At 48.7% G+C, this 16,717-nt stretch overlaps 2 protein-coding genes across 2 annotated transcripts in view; one reads left to right on the forward strand and one right to left on the reverse strand.

Annotated features, from left to right (window-relative positions):
* The window catches only part of VSIG10 (V-set and immunoglobulin domain containing 10), a 47,429-nt gene extending 46,357 nt beyond the window's left edge, over window positions 1–1,072 (reverse strand). Inside the window, exon 1 of the mRNA XM_050748018.1 lies at window positions 751–1,072. Coding sequence (XP_050603975.1) covers window positions 751–829 — 79 coding nt within the window. The 5' untranslated portion in view covers window positions 830–1,072. The remainder of the gene's footprint in view (window positions 1–750) is intronic.
* Window positions 1–16,717, forward strand: part of SUDS3 (SDS3 homolog, SIN3A corepressor complex component) — a 1,028,644-nt gene that overhangs the window by 705,041 nt on the left and 306,886 nt on the right. The gene's annotated exons all lie outside the window — the stretch shown is intronic.

The following is a 16,717-nucleotide window of genomic DNA, read 5'->3' on the forward strand; positions in this document are numbered from 1 at the left end:
CAGTAGGCATGCTGGTGAATTAAATTCATATATATATATTCATATATATATTATATATATATATTTCAATCTTTTTACATTCTACATATTTTTGTAAGCACCCCCCAATTCTTTTTTCGTAGCAAAGCAGACCATAGATGAAGCATTTCAGACCTTTTGTCAATCATGTCAAGTGTGAGGGGAAGTCTTTTGTAAGTCTGCAAAGTATTTCAAAATAAAAAGCTTTTCCAAAAGTAAAGGCGGAAGACCCCGCTTTGAAGGCGCTGGTCAGCACAGGAAGACTTGCAAAGGTGTGTAGGGAAGTCCACCGGTTACAGGTGTAAAGCGAGTTCAACCTTGGGCAGAGGGAGGAGAAAAATAAAGTGGGAGTCTCGAGTTTGAGCACCAGCGTATCAGGTATTAACAAAACCAGAAAGCGAATTTACATCCGACGCTTAAAAAAAAAATCACTTTCCCGGCACACGTGCCTCTTTATTTTCCCCTGCACCTCGGCTCGGGTCCTCTGCAGCCTCACCGGCTGCCCACCCCAGGAGGCCAGGGGTATCTCGCCCCGCACCGGGCGCCCGGGAAAATTCCTTCCTGCAAAGACCGCCGAGCTGCAAGCAGGAAACCAAGACCCTCCTGGGGCGGCTTCTAGGCTGCGGCCACCACGGATCCAAGCGGAGTCGGAGGGAATTTGGTCCCTCGCTGTCCCCTCCCCACCGCTGACTGGGAAAACTCAACTTTTCCCTCCAGATCGCGGCCCCTTACCTAAGGCGACCCAGCCGGCCAGGAGCGCCCCGAGGCAGACGAGGACGCGGGGCTCGGGCGCACCGCCGCCTGCGGCCATCTCGCCCCAGATCCCGGCTCAGGAAATGCAGGCTCAGGCTGGGCTGGACGTGTGCGCCCCAGGGCACCGGGGCCCGGGGGACCAAGGGCTCCTCTCAGGTCCTCGGAACGGCAGAGTGGCCCCACTTTCTCGGCCCCCAGGAAGGATGCTTGGCTGAGCCGGGTGTCCGGGGCTGGGAGCGGCGCTCGGCTGCAGGCTCGGGTCCCGGCTCCCGAGCGCCCTGGCCGCGGAGGGAGGGCGCACCCCGCCCCCTGCGCCTGCCTGCCCACTCCCGCCGGCGGAAAACAACAGGAGCGGGCTCCCTCCCGCCTCCCAGCCAGGCGGGAGCCCAACTTCCTCTACCTTGGCCGGGGAGGAGGGCTTTCTGCCGAGGGCGCGCCGAGCCGGGTCCTGCCGGGCCAGGGGCGGAGCACGGAGGCTGGGCCCTCCCCGAGTCCACTCCGCCCGGGACAGTAGTACGGAGTCGCGGGGACAGCGGGCGGGACGGAGCCCTGCAGCTGCCGCAGGACGCACCCCCCGCCGCTGCCCCGAGCTGCAGAACACGGAGGAGGCGGTTGCCAAGCTGCAGAATGCAGGACCCCCCACCCCGGCAGTCCCCGCTGAGGGTCTCGAGGGATTCCCGTCTGTGTCCCTGGGCGCGGGGCGGGCGCCAAGGCCGCCATCGCTTCCTTTCCCTACCCTTTGCAAAAGGGAGCCGGAGAAAGATGATCCCCTGACCTTCAGCCAAAGCAGCCACGAGACTCCGGTTCTCCAGTGAACTGGCTGGGACCACACAGTGAGAGCGAGCGCCAAGGAGTCCCCAGGACCTGTTTCTCAAGAGTTTTGTTTTTGCTTTTCCCCTTTTCGTTCTCCCATCCCCTACCCAGTCAGATTCCCAGGCTAAGCTCTTCTCTTCCCTGCCATGCCCTCATCCCATTCTGTCCTGGGGAAAATGCGGCTTTGATATCCTCAGGAAGAGCCATCCATAAAACAGCCCTAGGAGAAACTTACTGTTTAAAATAATAATAACATGGCCGAGCATGGTGGCTCACGCCTGTAATCCCAGCACTTTGGGAGGCCCAGGTGGGCGGATCACGAGGTCAGGAGTTCGAGACCAGCCTAGCCAAGATGGTGAAACCCGGTCTCTACTAAAAATACAAAAATTAGCTGGGCATGATGGCTGGCGCCTGCAATCCCAGCTACTGGGTAGGCTGAGGCATGAGAATCTCTTGAACTCGACAGGCAGAGGTTGCAGTGAGCCGAGATCCCGCCATTGCACTCCAGCCTGGGTGACTGAGCGAGACTTGTCTCAAAATAAATATTAAAATTAAAATAATAAAATAAAATCATTCGATCTCCTGACCTCGTGATCCGCCCGTCTCGGCCTCCCAAAGTGCTGGGATTACAGGCTTGAGCCACCGGGCCCGGCCTTTTTTTTTTTTTTTTTTTTTTTTTGACACAGGGTCTCACTCCAGTTGCCCAGGTTGGAGTGCAGTGGCACAACCATACCTCGCTGCAGCCTCAAACTACCAGGCTCAAGTGATCCTCCCACCTCAGCCTCCTGAGTAGCTGGGACTACAGGTGTGCACCACCACGCCCAGCTGATTTTTATATTTTTAGTAAAGACAGCGTTTCGCTATGTTACCCAGGCTGGTCTCGAGCTCCTGACCTCAAGTGATCCACCCGCCTTGGCCTGCCAAAGTGTTGGGTTTACAGGTGTGAGCCACTGCGCCCAGCCCTTTTTTATTCTTTGCTCAAATATTTTAAAATAACTGTTCATTGGCTGGGCACGGTGGCTCACGCCTGTAATCCCAGCACTTTGGGAGGCCAAGACAGGCGGATCACCTGAGGTAAGGAGTTCGAGATCAGACTGGCCTACATGGTGAAACCCCGTCTCTACTAAAAATACAAAAATTAGCCGGGTGTGGTGGCAAGCGCCTGTAATCCCAGCTACTCAGGAGGCTGAGGCAGGAGAATCGCTTGAACCCAGGAGGCGGCGGTTGCAGTGAGCCGAGATCGCGCCACTGCACTCCAGCCTAGGGGAGAAGAGCGAGACTTACTCTCAAAAATAAATAAATAAAAATAAAATAACTGTTCATCAGATTCTTGACAGGATTTTTTTTTTTTTGAGACAGAGTCTCCCTATATCACCCAGGCTGAAGTGCAGTGGTGCAGTCATACCTCATTGCAGCCTCCACCTCCTAGGGTTAAGTCGATCCTCCCAGAGTGCTGGAATTACAGGCATGAGCCACTGCACCCAGTTTGGTTCTTGCTTTTCATGTTTGACCTTGGGGCAGATCCTATACTTACCAGACCTGTTTCCTATATCCTCAGTACCTGCCAGCTAGTTGCCATTCTAATATACATTTGTTGAGTAAACAAAGGAGTTAATTGGTTTTGATATTGTAGTTCCTCAGCTTTTCTGGCAAACACCTTACATCCTCACCTGCAATAAACAAGCTATAAACAAAATCAGTAACTGGGCCAGGCAAGGTGGCTCATTCCTGTAATCCCAGCACTCAGGAAGGCCAAGGTGGGCGGATCCCTTGAGGTCAGGAGTTCGAGAGCAGCCTAGCCAACACAGTGAACCTCCATCTCTACTAAAAATGAAAAATTAGCTGGGCGTGGTGGCACACATAATCCCAGCTCGTAATCCCAGCTTCTTGAAAGGCTGAGGCAGGAGGGTTGCTGGAACCCAGGAGGCGGAGGTTGTAGTGAGCTGAGATTGTGCCACTGCACTCCAGCCTGGACAACACAGAGAGACCCTGCTCTAAATAAATAAATAAATAAATAAATAAATAAATATTTTTAATTTTTAAAAAAAACCAATAACTGGCCAGTTTTCAGCAGAGGGCCTGGAATTCTCCATGGCCTCTTGGTGGATTGCACGGGCCAGCCTTCCTGACATATCGGCCAAGTCCACTCATAGTTCTAATCTCACTGGACCCTCCCTGCAATCCTTGGATCTAAGGTGCAGTGCCATATACCATCCAGTTTTATTTATTTATTTATTTTTGAGATGGAGTCTTGTTCTGTCCCCCAGGCTGGAGTGCAGTGGCATGATTCCAGCTCACTGCAACTTCCGCCTCCCGGGTTCAAGCTATTCTCCTGCCTCCGCCTCCCAAGTAGCTGGGATTACAGGCTTACGCCACCACACCTGCCTAATTTTTGTATTTTTAGTAGAGATGGGGTTTCACCATGTTGGCCACATTGGTCTTGAACTCCTGACCTCAAGTGATCGGCCTGCCTCAGCCTCCCAAAGTGCTGGGATTACAGGCGTGAGCCACCGCACCTGGCAAGCCATCCGGTTTTATAAGTGAGAAACCTACAGCTCTGGGAGGTTACCTCCGAGTCACACAACTGGCTGGTGGTAAGCTACGACTGACTGTCTGACTGCAACTTCAGCCCCACAAAGTTGCAAACTTGTCACATGTGCAAAGGCTGCCAGGGCTAAGGGGACATGCATCTGAATGTTGTGTGTGTCACTGGATGATCAGACACCAGCCGTCACCTGAGCAGAGCTGGCCTGGAAAGCACCACCCTCTTTGTTTTGACTGCAGGGGCTCAGGCCAGCCCTGAGTCAGAAGCTGTGTAAGGAGCTGCCCTGATGTCCGCTTGCATTTCAGGCCACTCTGGACAGTAGAAAGTACCCTGCCTAGAACAATGTTCAGTGAGTTGGGAGTTTTGCATGGGGTCCCCAGCAATGTAGGGTCCTTTTAAAGCCTAAGTTTCCCTGTCAGCAAAATAGACCTAATATTTATCGCATGGGATGTTGTAAAGATAAACTAGGTTGCGTTTTGAGGCTTAGGCTGGAAGACTTCTTGAGGCCAAGAGCTTGAGACTACCATGGGGCAACACAGCAAGACCCCCATGTCTACAAAAAATAATTTTTTTTTTTAATTAGCCAGGGCCAGATGCTGTAGCTCACACCCATAATCTCCGCACTTTGGGAGGCTGAGTCTGGAGGATCACTTGAGCCCAGGAGTTCAAGATCACCCTGAGCAACATAGTGAAACCTTGTCTCTACAGATTTTTTAAAATTAGCCAGGCATAGTGGCACGCCTATAGTCCTAGCTACTCAGGAGGCTGAGGTGGGAGGATTGCTTGAACCCAGGAGGTGGAGGCTGTAGTGAACTATGATCATGCCACTGTACTCCAGCCTGAGCAACAGAGCAAGACCTGTCTCTGAGAAAATAAAAATAATTAGGATAAACTGGATTGACTTGTATGAAGAGAGTCAACAAAAATCTTTATAGACCTAAGGCATGGTTTTGGAGCCTGTCATTTGATATGCCACTGATCCCACAGTCCTATCTGGACCATGGGGCTCAAACACTTCTCTGTCCAGGGTGCTACATGTAGCTTTTTTTTTTTTCTTTTAGATGGGTTTTCCCCTGTCACCCAAGCTGGAGTGCAGTGGTATGAACAGAGCTCACTGCACCTGCCTCCTGGGCCCAAATGATCTTCCCACTTCAGCCCCAGAGAAGCTGGGACTATAGGCACAGCCACCACACATGGATAACTTTTTTATATTTGTATTTTTTATTTATTTTATTATTTTATTTTTATTTTTTTTTTTTTTTTTTTTTTTTTTTTGAGACGGAGTCTTGCTGTGTCACCCAGGCTGGAGTGCAGTGGCGCGATCTCGGCTCACTGCAAGCTCCGCCTCCCGGGTTTACGCCATTCTCCTGCCTCAGCCTCCGAGTAGCTGGGACTACAGGCGCCCGCCACCACGCCCGGCTAGTTTTTTGTATTTTTAGTAGAGACGGGGTTTCACCATGTTAGCCAGGATGGTCTCGATCTCCTGACTTCGTGATCCACCCGCCTCGGCCTCCCAAAGTACTGGGATTACAGGCTTGAGCCACCGCGCCCGGCCTATTTTATTATTTTATTTTTATTTTTTTGGAGACAGAGTCTCACTCTGTCTCCCAGCCTGGAGTGCAGTGGCGCAATCTCGGTTCACTGCAACCTCCACCTCCCGGGTTCAAGCAATTCTCCTGCCTCAGCCTCTGGAGTAGCTGGGACTACAGGCACGTGCCACCACACACAGCTAATTTTTGTATTTTTTGTTTGTTTGTTTGTTTAGTAGAGATGGGACTACAGGCACACATTACTACCTCAGTTAATTATTTTTTGTAGTGATGTGGTGGGGGGGGTCTCACTATGTTGCCCAGGCTGGTCTCAAATTCCTGGGCTCAAGCAACCCTCTTGCCTTGGCTTCCTAAAGTGCTGGGATTATAGGGCTGAGTCACTGCACCCAGCCAATGAAGTATCTCCATTCTCTGTTTTCTAAATGTGTCTCTCATTATTCTTTCTCTTTACAGTTTTCTTCTGCATTAAAACTTTTTTTTTTTTTTTTAACGGAGTCTCACTCTGTTGCCGAAGCTGGAGTGCAGTGGTGAAATCTCAGCTCACTGCAACCTCTGCCTCCCGCGGTGGCTCACGCCTGTAATCCCAGCACTTTGGGAGGCCAAGGCAGGTGGATCATGAGGTCAGGAGTTCAAGACCAGCCTGACCAACATAGTAAAACCCTGTCTCTACTAAAAATACAAAACTTAGTGGGGCACAGTGGCATGTGCCTGTAGTCCCAGCTACTCAGGAGGCTGAGGCAGGAGAATTACTTGAACCCAGGAGGCAGAGGTTGCAGTGAGCCAAGATCATGCCACTGCACTCCAGCCTGGGTGACAGAGCGAGACTCCATCTCAAAAAAATCAATAGGCCAGGTGCAGTGGCTCATGCCTGTAATCCCAGCCCTTTGGGAGGCCGAGGTGGGCGGATCACCTGGGTCAGGAGTTCGACACCAGCCTGGCCAACATGGTGAAACCCCATCTCTACTAAGAGTACACAAATTAGCCAGGCATGGTAGCGGGCAGCTGTAATCCCAGTTACTTAGGAGGCTGAGGCAGGAGAATAGCTTGAACCCAGGAAGTGGAGGTTGCAGTGAGCCGAGATTACGCCATTGCATTCCAGCCTGGCAACAAGAGCAAGACGCCGTCTCAAAAAATAAATAAATAAATATTTTTTTATTAGATGATTACTTCTCTGTCCTGTCTAAGAAACTTTTGCCCACCTGCAGGTCATAGAGATATGCTCCTGTGTTTTTCTAAAATTTGTATGGCTTAAGTTTTTTTGTTTTTTTGTTTTTTTGAGAAAGATTAGTCTGTCGCCAGGCTGGAGTGCAGTGCACGATTTTGGCTCACTACAACCTCCACCTTCCGGTTTCAAGCAATTCTCCTGCCTCAGCTTCCCGAGTAGCTGGGACTACAGGCACATGCCACCACGCCCAGCTAATCTTTGTATTTTTAGCAGAGATGGGGTTTCACCATGTTGGCCAGGATGGTCTTGATCTCTTCACCTCGTGATCCACCTACCTTGGCCTCCCAAAGTGCTGGGATTACAGGCGTGAGCCACTGCGCCCGACCATATGGCTTAAGTTTTATGATTAGGTATGTAATCCTATACAAAAAAAAAATTTTTTTTTGAGATGGAGTTTCATTCTTGTTGCCCAGGCTGGAGTATGGTAGCACAATCTCAGCTCAGTGCAACCTCCACCTCCTGGGTTCAAGTGATTCTCCTGCCTCAGCCTGCTGAGTAGCTGGGATTACAGGCATGTGCCACCACCCCCGGCTATTTTTTTTTTTTTTTTTGAGAAGGAGTCTTGCTCTCTCACCCAGGCTGGAGTGCAATGGCGCGATCTCGGCTCACTGCAACCTCTGCCTCCTAGGTTCAAGTGATTTTCCTGCCTCAGCCTCCCAAGTAGCTGAGATTACAGGCCCCCGCCACCATGCACAGCTAATTTTTGTATTTTTAGTAGAGATGGGGTTTCACCGTGTTGGCCAGGCTGGTCTCGAACTCCTGACCTCAGGTGATCCACTCGCCTCGGCCTCCCAAAGTGCTGGGATTACAGGCGTTAGCCACCACGCCCGGCCTAATTTTGTATTTTTAATAGAGGTGGGGTTTCACCATGTTGGTCAGGTTAGTCTCAAACTCTTGAACTCAGGTGATCCACCTGCCTCGGTCTCCCAAAGTGCTGGGATTACAGTCATGAGCCACCGCACCCGGCCAAATTATTTTTTGTGTATGGTGTTATGGTCTGAATATTTGTGTCCTCTCAAAACTCATATGTTGAAATTCAAATCCCCAAGTTAATGGTATTAGCTAGAGGGGCCTTTGGAAGGGGATAAGGTCATGAGTGTGGAACCCTCATGAATGGGATTAGTGCCTTTATAAAAGATGCCCAAAGGAGCTTGTTCACTTCCTCCACCATGTGAAGACACAGCGAAAAGACAGCCATCTGTGAACCAGAGAGTGGACCCCCACCAGACACCAAGTTTGCCAGTGCCTTGATCTTGGACTTCCCAGCCTCCGGAACTGTAAGAAATACATTTATATTGTTCATAAGCCAATAAATAAATAGATTATTAAAAAATTTAAAAATTAGCCAGGCATGGTGGCGCATGCTTGTAGCCCTGACTACTCTGGAAGCTGAATCAGGAGGCTCACTTGAGCCCACGAGTTCAAGGCTTCAGTGAGCCATGATCATACTACCACACTCCAGCCTAGGCAATAGACTGAGACTGTCTCGAAAGACAAAAAGCAGTAAGTGAAGCAAACAAACAAACAAACAAAATCCAAGCAATGTATAGTGAAATTCTCCTTGAAAGAAAGCCTTTTGGCTGGGCGCAGTGGCTCACACCTGTAATCCCAGCACTTTGGGAGACCAAGGCGGGAGGATCACCTGAGGTACAGGAGTTTGAAACCAGCCTGGCCAACATGGTGAAATGCCGTCTCTACTAAAAATACAAAAAAATTAGCTGGGCATGGTGGCGGGTGCCTGTAATCCCAGCTACTCGGGAGGGTGAGGCAGGAGAGTCGCTTGAACCTGAGAGGCGGAGGTTGCAGTGAGCCAAGAACGTGCCATTGCACTCGAGCCTGGGCGACAAGAGTGAAACTCTGTCTCAAAAAGAAAAAGAAAAAAAAAAAAAAAGAGAGAGAAAGAAACCCTTTTGCCCACCCCAGACCCCTAGTCTTCTTCCCCAGGGACGAGCTGTCTCACCAACTTCTGTAGACTACAGTCTTTACTGGTTGCCTAATATGCCCCCGTCAGAATATTATACAGCCATTAACACTGGGTTTTCCTTTTTTTTTTTTTTTTTTTAGAGAGATGGGGTCTCACTCTGTTGCCTAGGCTGGAGTGCCATGGCACACTTATCAAACTCCTGGGCTCAAATGATCTTCCCACATCAGCCTCCTGAGTAGCTGAGACTACAGACCGTCACCACAATGCCTGGCCATTTTTTTAAATTTGTAGAGATGGAGTCTCAGTATGTTGCCCAGGCTGCTCTCAAACTCCTGGGTCAAGCAATAATCCTACCTCAGCCTCCCAAACTGTTGGGATTACAGGGATGAGACACTGCGCCTGGCAACTTGTATTTTTAAAGTTTATATAAGAATAAAAATCCCTCTATTGTGATTATTCAGATTTGTAACATTCCATAAAAGTTTTTTTGATAGCAGCTTTATTTTTATTTTGAGACAGAGTCTTGCTTCGTAGCCCAGGCTGGAGTGCAGTGGCTCGATCTTGGCTTACTGCAACCTCTGCTTCCCAGGTTCAAGTGATTATCCTGCCTCAGCCTCTCGAGTAGCTGGGATTACAGGTGCCCAACACCATACCCGGCTAATTTTTGTATTTTTTTAATTAGAGACAGGGTTTCACTATATTGGCCAGGCTGGCCTTGAACTCCTGACCTCAGGTGATCAACCCACCTTGGCCTCCCAAAGTGCTGGGATTACAGGCATGAGCCATCACACCCCCACTGATAACAGCTTTATTGAGATATAATTCATACCATAGAATTATCTCAAAGTGTACAATTCAATGGCTTTTAGTATAGTCACAAGCTTGTACAACCATTACTACCATCAATTTTAGATTTTCATCACTCCAAAAAGACACCCCACACCCTTTAGCTATCACCTTGCTATGGTTTGAATGTGTCCTCCAAAATTCATGTGTTGGAAACTCAGTCCCTCTACCCTCAAGAATGGATTAATGTTGCCATTGTGGGAGTGGTTTTGTTATAAAAGCAAGCAGCCTCTGGCTCTCTTGCTTTTGTCCTCTTGCCATGTGCTGTCCTCTGCTGTGTTATGATATGTCAAAAAGGTCCTCACCAGATGCTTGTTCCATGCTCTTGGACTTCTCAGTTTCCAGAACCATGAGCTAAATATACTTTTTTTCTTTATAAATTACCCTACCCAGTCTGTGGTATACACGCAACAGAAAACGGACTAAGACACATTCCCAATTTCCTTATCTCCTCAACCCCCAGCAATCATCAATCTACTTTCTGCCTCTATGGTTTTGCCTATTCCAGACATTTCATATTAACAGAAGCAAGCAATATATGTTGTAACTAGCTTCTTTCACTTAGCACAATGTTCTCAAGGTTCATCTACGTTGTAGCTTCTATCAGTACTTCATTTCATTTTATGGCCAAATTAGATTCCGTCGTATGGAGATGTTGGTAGCAGTGAATCCATACGGGTCTGCGGCAACCTGAATCCTTGCCTCCTCAGAAGAGAGAATTCAACCAAGGGGCATAAGGCAGAGTGAGAAACTAAGGCAAGTTTCACAGCAGGAGTGAAAGTTTATTAAAAAGTTTTAGAGCAGGAATGCAAGGAAATAAAGTACACTTGGAAGAGGGCCAGTAGGGAACTTGAGAGATTCAAGAACGCATACAGCTTCAGTAAACATTCACATGCAGCCCCTCCCGAGCGCTGGCAGGCCATTGTACATGCAGACGGCCAACATATAAAACCCCAAGTCAAAGGTCAAACCACGCACTTGAATCTCTCAAGTTCCCTACTGGCCCTCTTCCAAGTGTACTTTATTTCCTTGCATTCCTGCTCTAAAACTTTTTAATAAACTTTCACTCCTGCTGTGAAACTTGCCTTAGTTTCTCACTCTGCCTTATGCCCCTTGGTTGAATTCTCTTGAGGAGGCAAGGATTCAGGTTGCCGCAGACCCGTATGGGTCTTGAGGCGTTCTTCCCTTATCAGTTGAGTGTTCCTAGAAGAAGGTCATGTACCAGTTAAACTCCACCATTTTCCCTTTTCATGCACATGCTTAAGCCCACTCACCCAGCTCCTGAGATCTTACTGGGAAGCTGCTGACCACCAGTTTCTGGCGTTTCTAACTATTGGGAGACTGTTTTTCCCTGGCATCGGCTGCAACCAATGATTATTTTAGAGAGACAGTTTAACAACTGCCTGACCATCTCCTGATGGGGTGGAGGGGCCTCCCCTTCCCTGCTTAGGTCTGACTAACTACCTACTGCAACAGAGATACCACCTTTTTTATATCCATTCATCTGTTGATTGATATTCAATTTATATTTAAGCCATGAAGTGACTCAGAACCTGGGGCACCTCTTTCCTAAAGTCCTCCCTTCCCTACCCATCATTCCACCTCTAGAAAGACATTGATTTTGCTTCCCTTACTTGCCTTACTTTACTGTGAACAGATTGACACTTTTAAAAGCCTACCTCTCTTTATTTACAGTGGGTTTTCTGGCTGGACGTGGCGGCTCAGGCCTGTAATCCCAGCACTTTGGGAGGCTGAGGCAGGCAGATCACTTGAGCTCAGGAGTTCGACAGCAGCCTGAGCAACATGATGAATCTCCGTATCTACCAAAAATACAAAAAAACTAGCCGGGCATGGTGGTGTGCGCCTGTGGTCCCAGCTACTTAGGAGGCTGAGGTGAGAAGACTGCTTGAGCCTGGGGGATGAAGGTCGTAGTGAGCAGAGATCGCGCGATGGCACTCTAGCCTGAGTGACAGAGCGAGACCCTGTCTCAAAAAAATAAAAAATAAAAAATATAGAATGGGCTTTCTTTGTTTTTGTTTGTTTTTTGTTTTTGTTTTTTTTTTTTTGAGACAGTCTTACTCTGTCACCCAGGTTAGACTGCAGTGGCATGATCTTGGCTAAGTACAACCTCCACCTCCTGGGTTCAAGCAATTTTTGTGCTTCAGCTTCCAGAGTAGCTGGGATTACAGGCTTCCGTCACCAGGTCCGGCTAATTTTTGCATTTTTGGTAGAGACAGAGTTTCACCATTTTGGCCAGGCTGGTCTCAAACACCTGACCTCAAGTGATCTTCCCACTTCAACCTCCCAAAATGCTGGGATTACAGGCATGAGCCACCAAACCCGACCTAGAGTGGCCTTTCTGTATGCCAGTGCACCTGGCTGGAATTTAGTCAAGCAATACTTTATGCCATTATTTTTTTATTTTTTCAACAGTTTTAGTCAAACTGTTTTGGATGTGTAGTTGGAATTCCCAATTTCTTAGGGTCTCAGTGAGACAGGAATAATACAGGTTGGTCACAAAAGAATAGAAAATTCCAAGTAGCAGTTTCACATGACTTGCAAAAGGAAACTTCTGTTGCAGAAGTAAGGGACCGATAAGACCCTGAAAAACCAGGGTGTGGACCAAGCTGGCTAAGACCAACTGGAAGGCCGGGCGCGGTGGCTCAAGCCTGTAATCCCAGTACTTTGGGAGGCCGAGGCGGGTGGATCACGAAGTCAGGAGATCGAGACCATCCTGGCTAACATGGTGAAACCCCGTCTCTACTAAAAATACAAAAAACTAGCCGGGCGTGGTGGCGGGCGCCTGTAGTCCCAGCTACTCGGAGGCTGAGGCAGGAGAATGGCGTAAACCCGGGAGGCGGAGCTTGCAGTGAGCCGAGATCGGGCCACTGCACTCCAGCCTGGGTGACACAGCGAGACTCCGTCTCAAAAAAAAAAAAAAAAAAAAAAAAAAAAAAAAAAAGACCAACTGGACCCAACATGGTGCTGGATTTGATGTAGGTTTCACCAAGGACCTCATTATATGCTCATTAACATACTAAATCCCACACCAATTGGGCATGGTGGCTCATGCCTGTAATCCCAGCACTTTGGGAGGCTGAGGCAGGCAGATGACCTGAGGTCAGGAGTTTGAGAACAGCCTGGCCAACATGGTGAAACCTCGTCTCTACTAAAAATACAAAAATTAGCCAGGCATGGTGGTGGGAGCCTGTAATCCCAGCTACTTGTGAGGCTGGGAGAATCCCCTGCACCTGGGAGGTGGAGGTTGAAATGAGCCGAGATTGCGCCACTGCACTCCAGCCTGGGTGATAGAGTGAGACTCTCTCTCAAAAATTAATAATAATAAATAAGTAATAAATAAATCCCACACACACCAGGGCCATGATAGTTCTGGAAAAACCCATATTTGGTGTAAAAATGGGTAGCACCACAGTTCTGAGAAACCTCCACCTCTTCCCAAGAATCTTCATGAATATTCCACTCCTTGGTTAAAGAAACCTAAAAGAGCTGGGCACGGTGGCTCACACCTGTAATCCCAGCACTTTGGGAGGCTGAGGCGGGCAGATCACCTGAAGTCAGGAGTTCGAGACCAGTCTGGCCAACATGGTGAAATCTCGTCTGTACTAAAAATACAAAAATTATCCAGGCGTGGTGGTGCATGCCTGTAATCCCAGCTACTCGGGAGGCTGAGCCAGGAGAATCGTTTTAACCCAGGAGGCGGAGGTTGCAGTGAGCCAAAATCGCGCCACTGCACTCCAGCCTGGGTGACAGTGCGAGATTCCGTCTCAAAAAAAAAAAAAAAGAAACCCAAAAGGTAGAAACCCCAAGTCCCAAGTCCCATTGGACTCTGTCTTGAGTCAGCCTGCACTCCCCTTTCTTGTATATTTTTCGCTTTACAATAAATCTTTGTATTTTCATCATTTTCTGACTCACTCTTGAATTCCTTCTCCAGATGGTGTCAAGAGCCTGGATACCGACTGGGGTTGAGGTCCCACCAGTCTCTGTCTAAAAAAAAAAATATTACAGTTTAGGGGCCATGCAGCCTCTGTCTCCAGGAGTCTGAACAGCCCCAAATTACTCCTGGAAGTAACATCACTATTGTAAAACCTAAGATCAGGGCTTGGGAAATTTTTCAGACCCTGCACTTGATGGATGGATCAGCTGACACCACCCAGACGGGTAATCTGGCTCAGCCAGCTCTGCCATCCCACTTAGGAGCAGAAGACAGCAGAAAAACTCACTTCGATCCCCTGATTCCATCTCCAACCTGACCAATCATCACACCCCACTTCCCAAGCCCTACCCGCCAACTCATCTTTAAAAACCCTGATTGGCCAGGCGCGGTGGTTCAAGCCTGTAATCCCAGCACTTTGGGAGGCCGAGATGGGCGGATCACGAGGTCAGGAGATCAAGACCATCCTGGCTAACACAGTGAAACCCCGTCTCTACTAAAAAATACGAAAAACTAGCCGGGCGAGGTGGAGGGCGCCTGTAGTCCCAGCTACTCGGGAGGCTGAGGCAGGAGAATGGCGTAAACCCGGGAGGCGGAGCTTGCAGTGAGCCGAGATAGCGCCACTGCACTCCAGCCTGGGTGACAGAGCGAGACTCCGTCTCAAAAAAACAAAAACAAAAACAAAACAAAACCCTGATCCCTGAATGCTCCGAGAGACTAATTTCAGTCACAGTAAAACTCCGGTCTCCTGCACAGCCAGCTCTGCATGAATTACTCTTTCTCCACTGCAATTCCCGTTTTTTTTTTTTTTTTTTTTTTTTCCTTTTTTTCTTTTTTTTTTTGAGATGAAGTCTCACTCTTATCCCCCAAGCTGGAGTGCAATGGCGCGATCTTGGCTCACTGCAACCTCCGCCTCCCAGGTTCAAGCGATTCACCTGCCTCAGCCTCCTGAGTAGCTGGGATTACAGGTGCCTGCTACCATGCCTGGCTAATTTTTGTATTTTTAGTAGAGATGGGGTTTCACTATGTTGGGCAGGCTGGTCTCGAACTCCTGTCCTCAGGTGATCCACCCGCCTTGGCCTCCCAAAGTGCTGGGATTACAGGCGTGAGCCACCGCACCCGGCCTCCCCTGTCTTAATAAATCCGCTCTGTCTAGGCAGCAGGCAAAGTGAACCCATTGGGCAGTTACGTTATCGTTTTACAGATGAGGAAGTTGAGGCTCAGGGACATGAAATAACTTTCCAGATAGTCATAGCCTCAAGTCCATGTTTATAAAATGCTGCCCTGGGTTATAGCATTCCCTACGGTAGTGATTTTTTTTTTTTTTTTTTTTGAGACGGAGTCTCACTCTGTTGCCCAGGTTGGAGTGCAGTGGCGCGATCTCGGCTCACTGCAAGCTCTGCCTCCCAGGTTCCGCCATTCTCCTGCCTCAGCCTCCCAAGTAGCTGGGACTACAGGCACCCGCCACCACGCCCAGCTAATTTTTTGTATTTTTAGTAGAGACGGGGTTTCACCGTGTTAGCCAGGATGGTCTTGATCTCCTGACCTCGTGATCTGCCCGTCTCAGTCTCCCAAAGTGCTGGGATTACAAGCGTGAGCCACCGCGCCCGGCTTTTTTTTTTTTTTTTTTTTTTTTTGAGAAGAAGTCTCACTCTGTCTCCCAGGCTGGAGTGTAGTGGCATGATCTCGGCTCACTGAAACCTCCGCCTCCTGGATTCAAGCGATTCTCCCCTGCCTCAGCCTCCCAAGTAGCTGGGATTACAGGCACCCACCACCACGCCTAGCAAATTTTTGTATTTTTAGTAGAGACGGGGTTACACCATGTTGGCCAGGCTGGTCTCGAACTCCTGACCTCAGGTGATCCACCTGCCTCAGTCTCCCAAAGTGCTGGGATTACAGGCATAAGCCACCATGCCTGGCCAGTAGTTGTTCTTAAACTTGGGTTGTGGGGTGGGGACATTGAGAACTTTGTGATAAGCCTGGGCAACATGGTTAGACCCATCTTTACAACAAATTAAAAAATTAGCTGGGTGTGGTGATGCTTTCCTGTGGTCCCAGCAGTTCAGGAGGCTGAGATGGGAGGATCACTTGAGCCCAGGAATTCGAGGCTGCAGTGAGCTATGACTGCACCACTGCCCTCTAGCTGGGCAATAGAGTGAGACCATCCCTGCTGGACAAGATGTCAGAGCCCGTCACTGGCAAGCGGTGGGCTCGCAGGTCGTAGGTTAGTAAAAAGAATTTACTGATGTCAGTATAGGTCTGAAAAAAGAAAAAATTTATTAGAAAGAACACTGCATGAAAGTGCAGCGGGGCTCCTCAGCACGAGAGGACTGAGTGCCCTGCGGTGAATTTTCCTTCCAGGTATTTATGGACCTAAAAGCGGGAGCTTAAGGGTAATTTGGACCACATTAGCTGTGCAGGTCACGATACATGATTACATTTGTAGACATTTTGATCCCTTAATGTCAGCCAGGGTCTGCACAATGAGTTTTGATACGCATGCATTTCAGAGATGTATAGAAATTCTAGTTACAGGCCAGGCATGGTGGCTCATGCCTGTAATCACAGCACTTTGGGAGGCCGAGGTGGGCAGATCACTTGAGGTCAGCAGACCAGCCTGGCCAACATGGTGAAACCCCGTCTCTACTAAGAATATAAAAATTAGCTGGGCATGGTGGTGCACGCCTGTATTCCCAGCTACCTGGGAGGCTGAGGCGAGAGAATTGCTTGAACCCAGGAGATGGAGGTTGCAGTGAGCCAAGATCGTGACCTGAGATCAGGTCCTGAACTGAGGTCAGCAGTTCACTGGATTGTCACTCTAGCCTGGGTGACAGAGAAAGAGGCTCTCACTCAGAAAAAAAAAAAGAAAGAAAGAAAAGAAAAGAAAAGAAATGAAATTCTAGTTACAAATTTTTTGAGGAAAGAAGCCTGGAACCAGATGCCAGCTTTAGATTAAAAAATAAATAAAAAGAAAATAAATAGGAAGAAAGAACGAAAGAACGATCAACTCAACAAAAGGCAGATTCATTGGAGAAAAGGCATGTAGATTTATTAATGTGAACAAGCAGGGAAACTACAGAGGAATTACCCA

The sequence above is a fragment of the Macaca thibetana genome, chromosome 11 (genome assembly GCF_024542745.1).
Source record: "Macaca thibetana thibetana isolate TM-01 chromosome 11, ASM2454274v1, whole genome shotgun sequence".
In the NCBI taxonomy this organism is placed as follows: Eukaryota; Metazoa; Chordata; class Mammalia; order Primates; family Cercopithecidae; genus Macaca; species Macaca thibetana.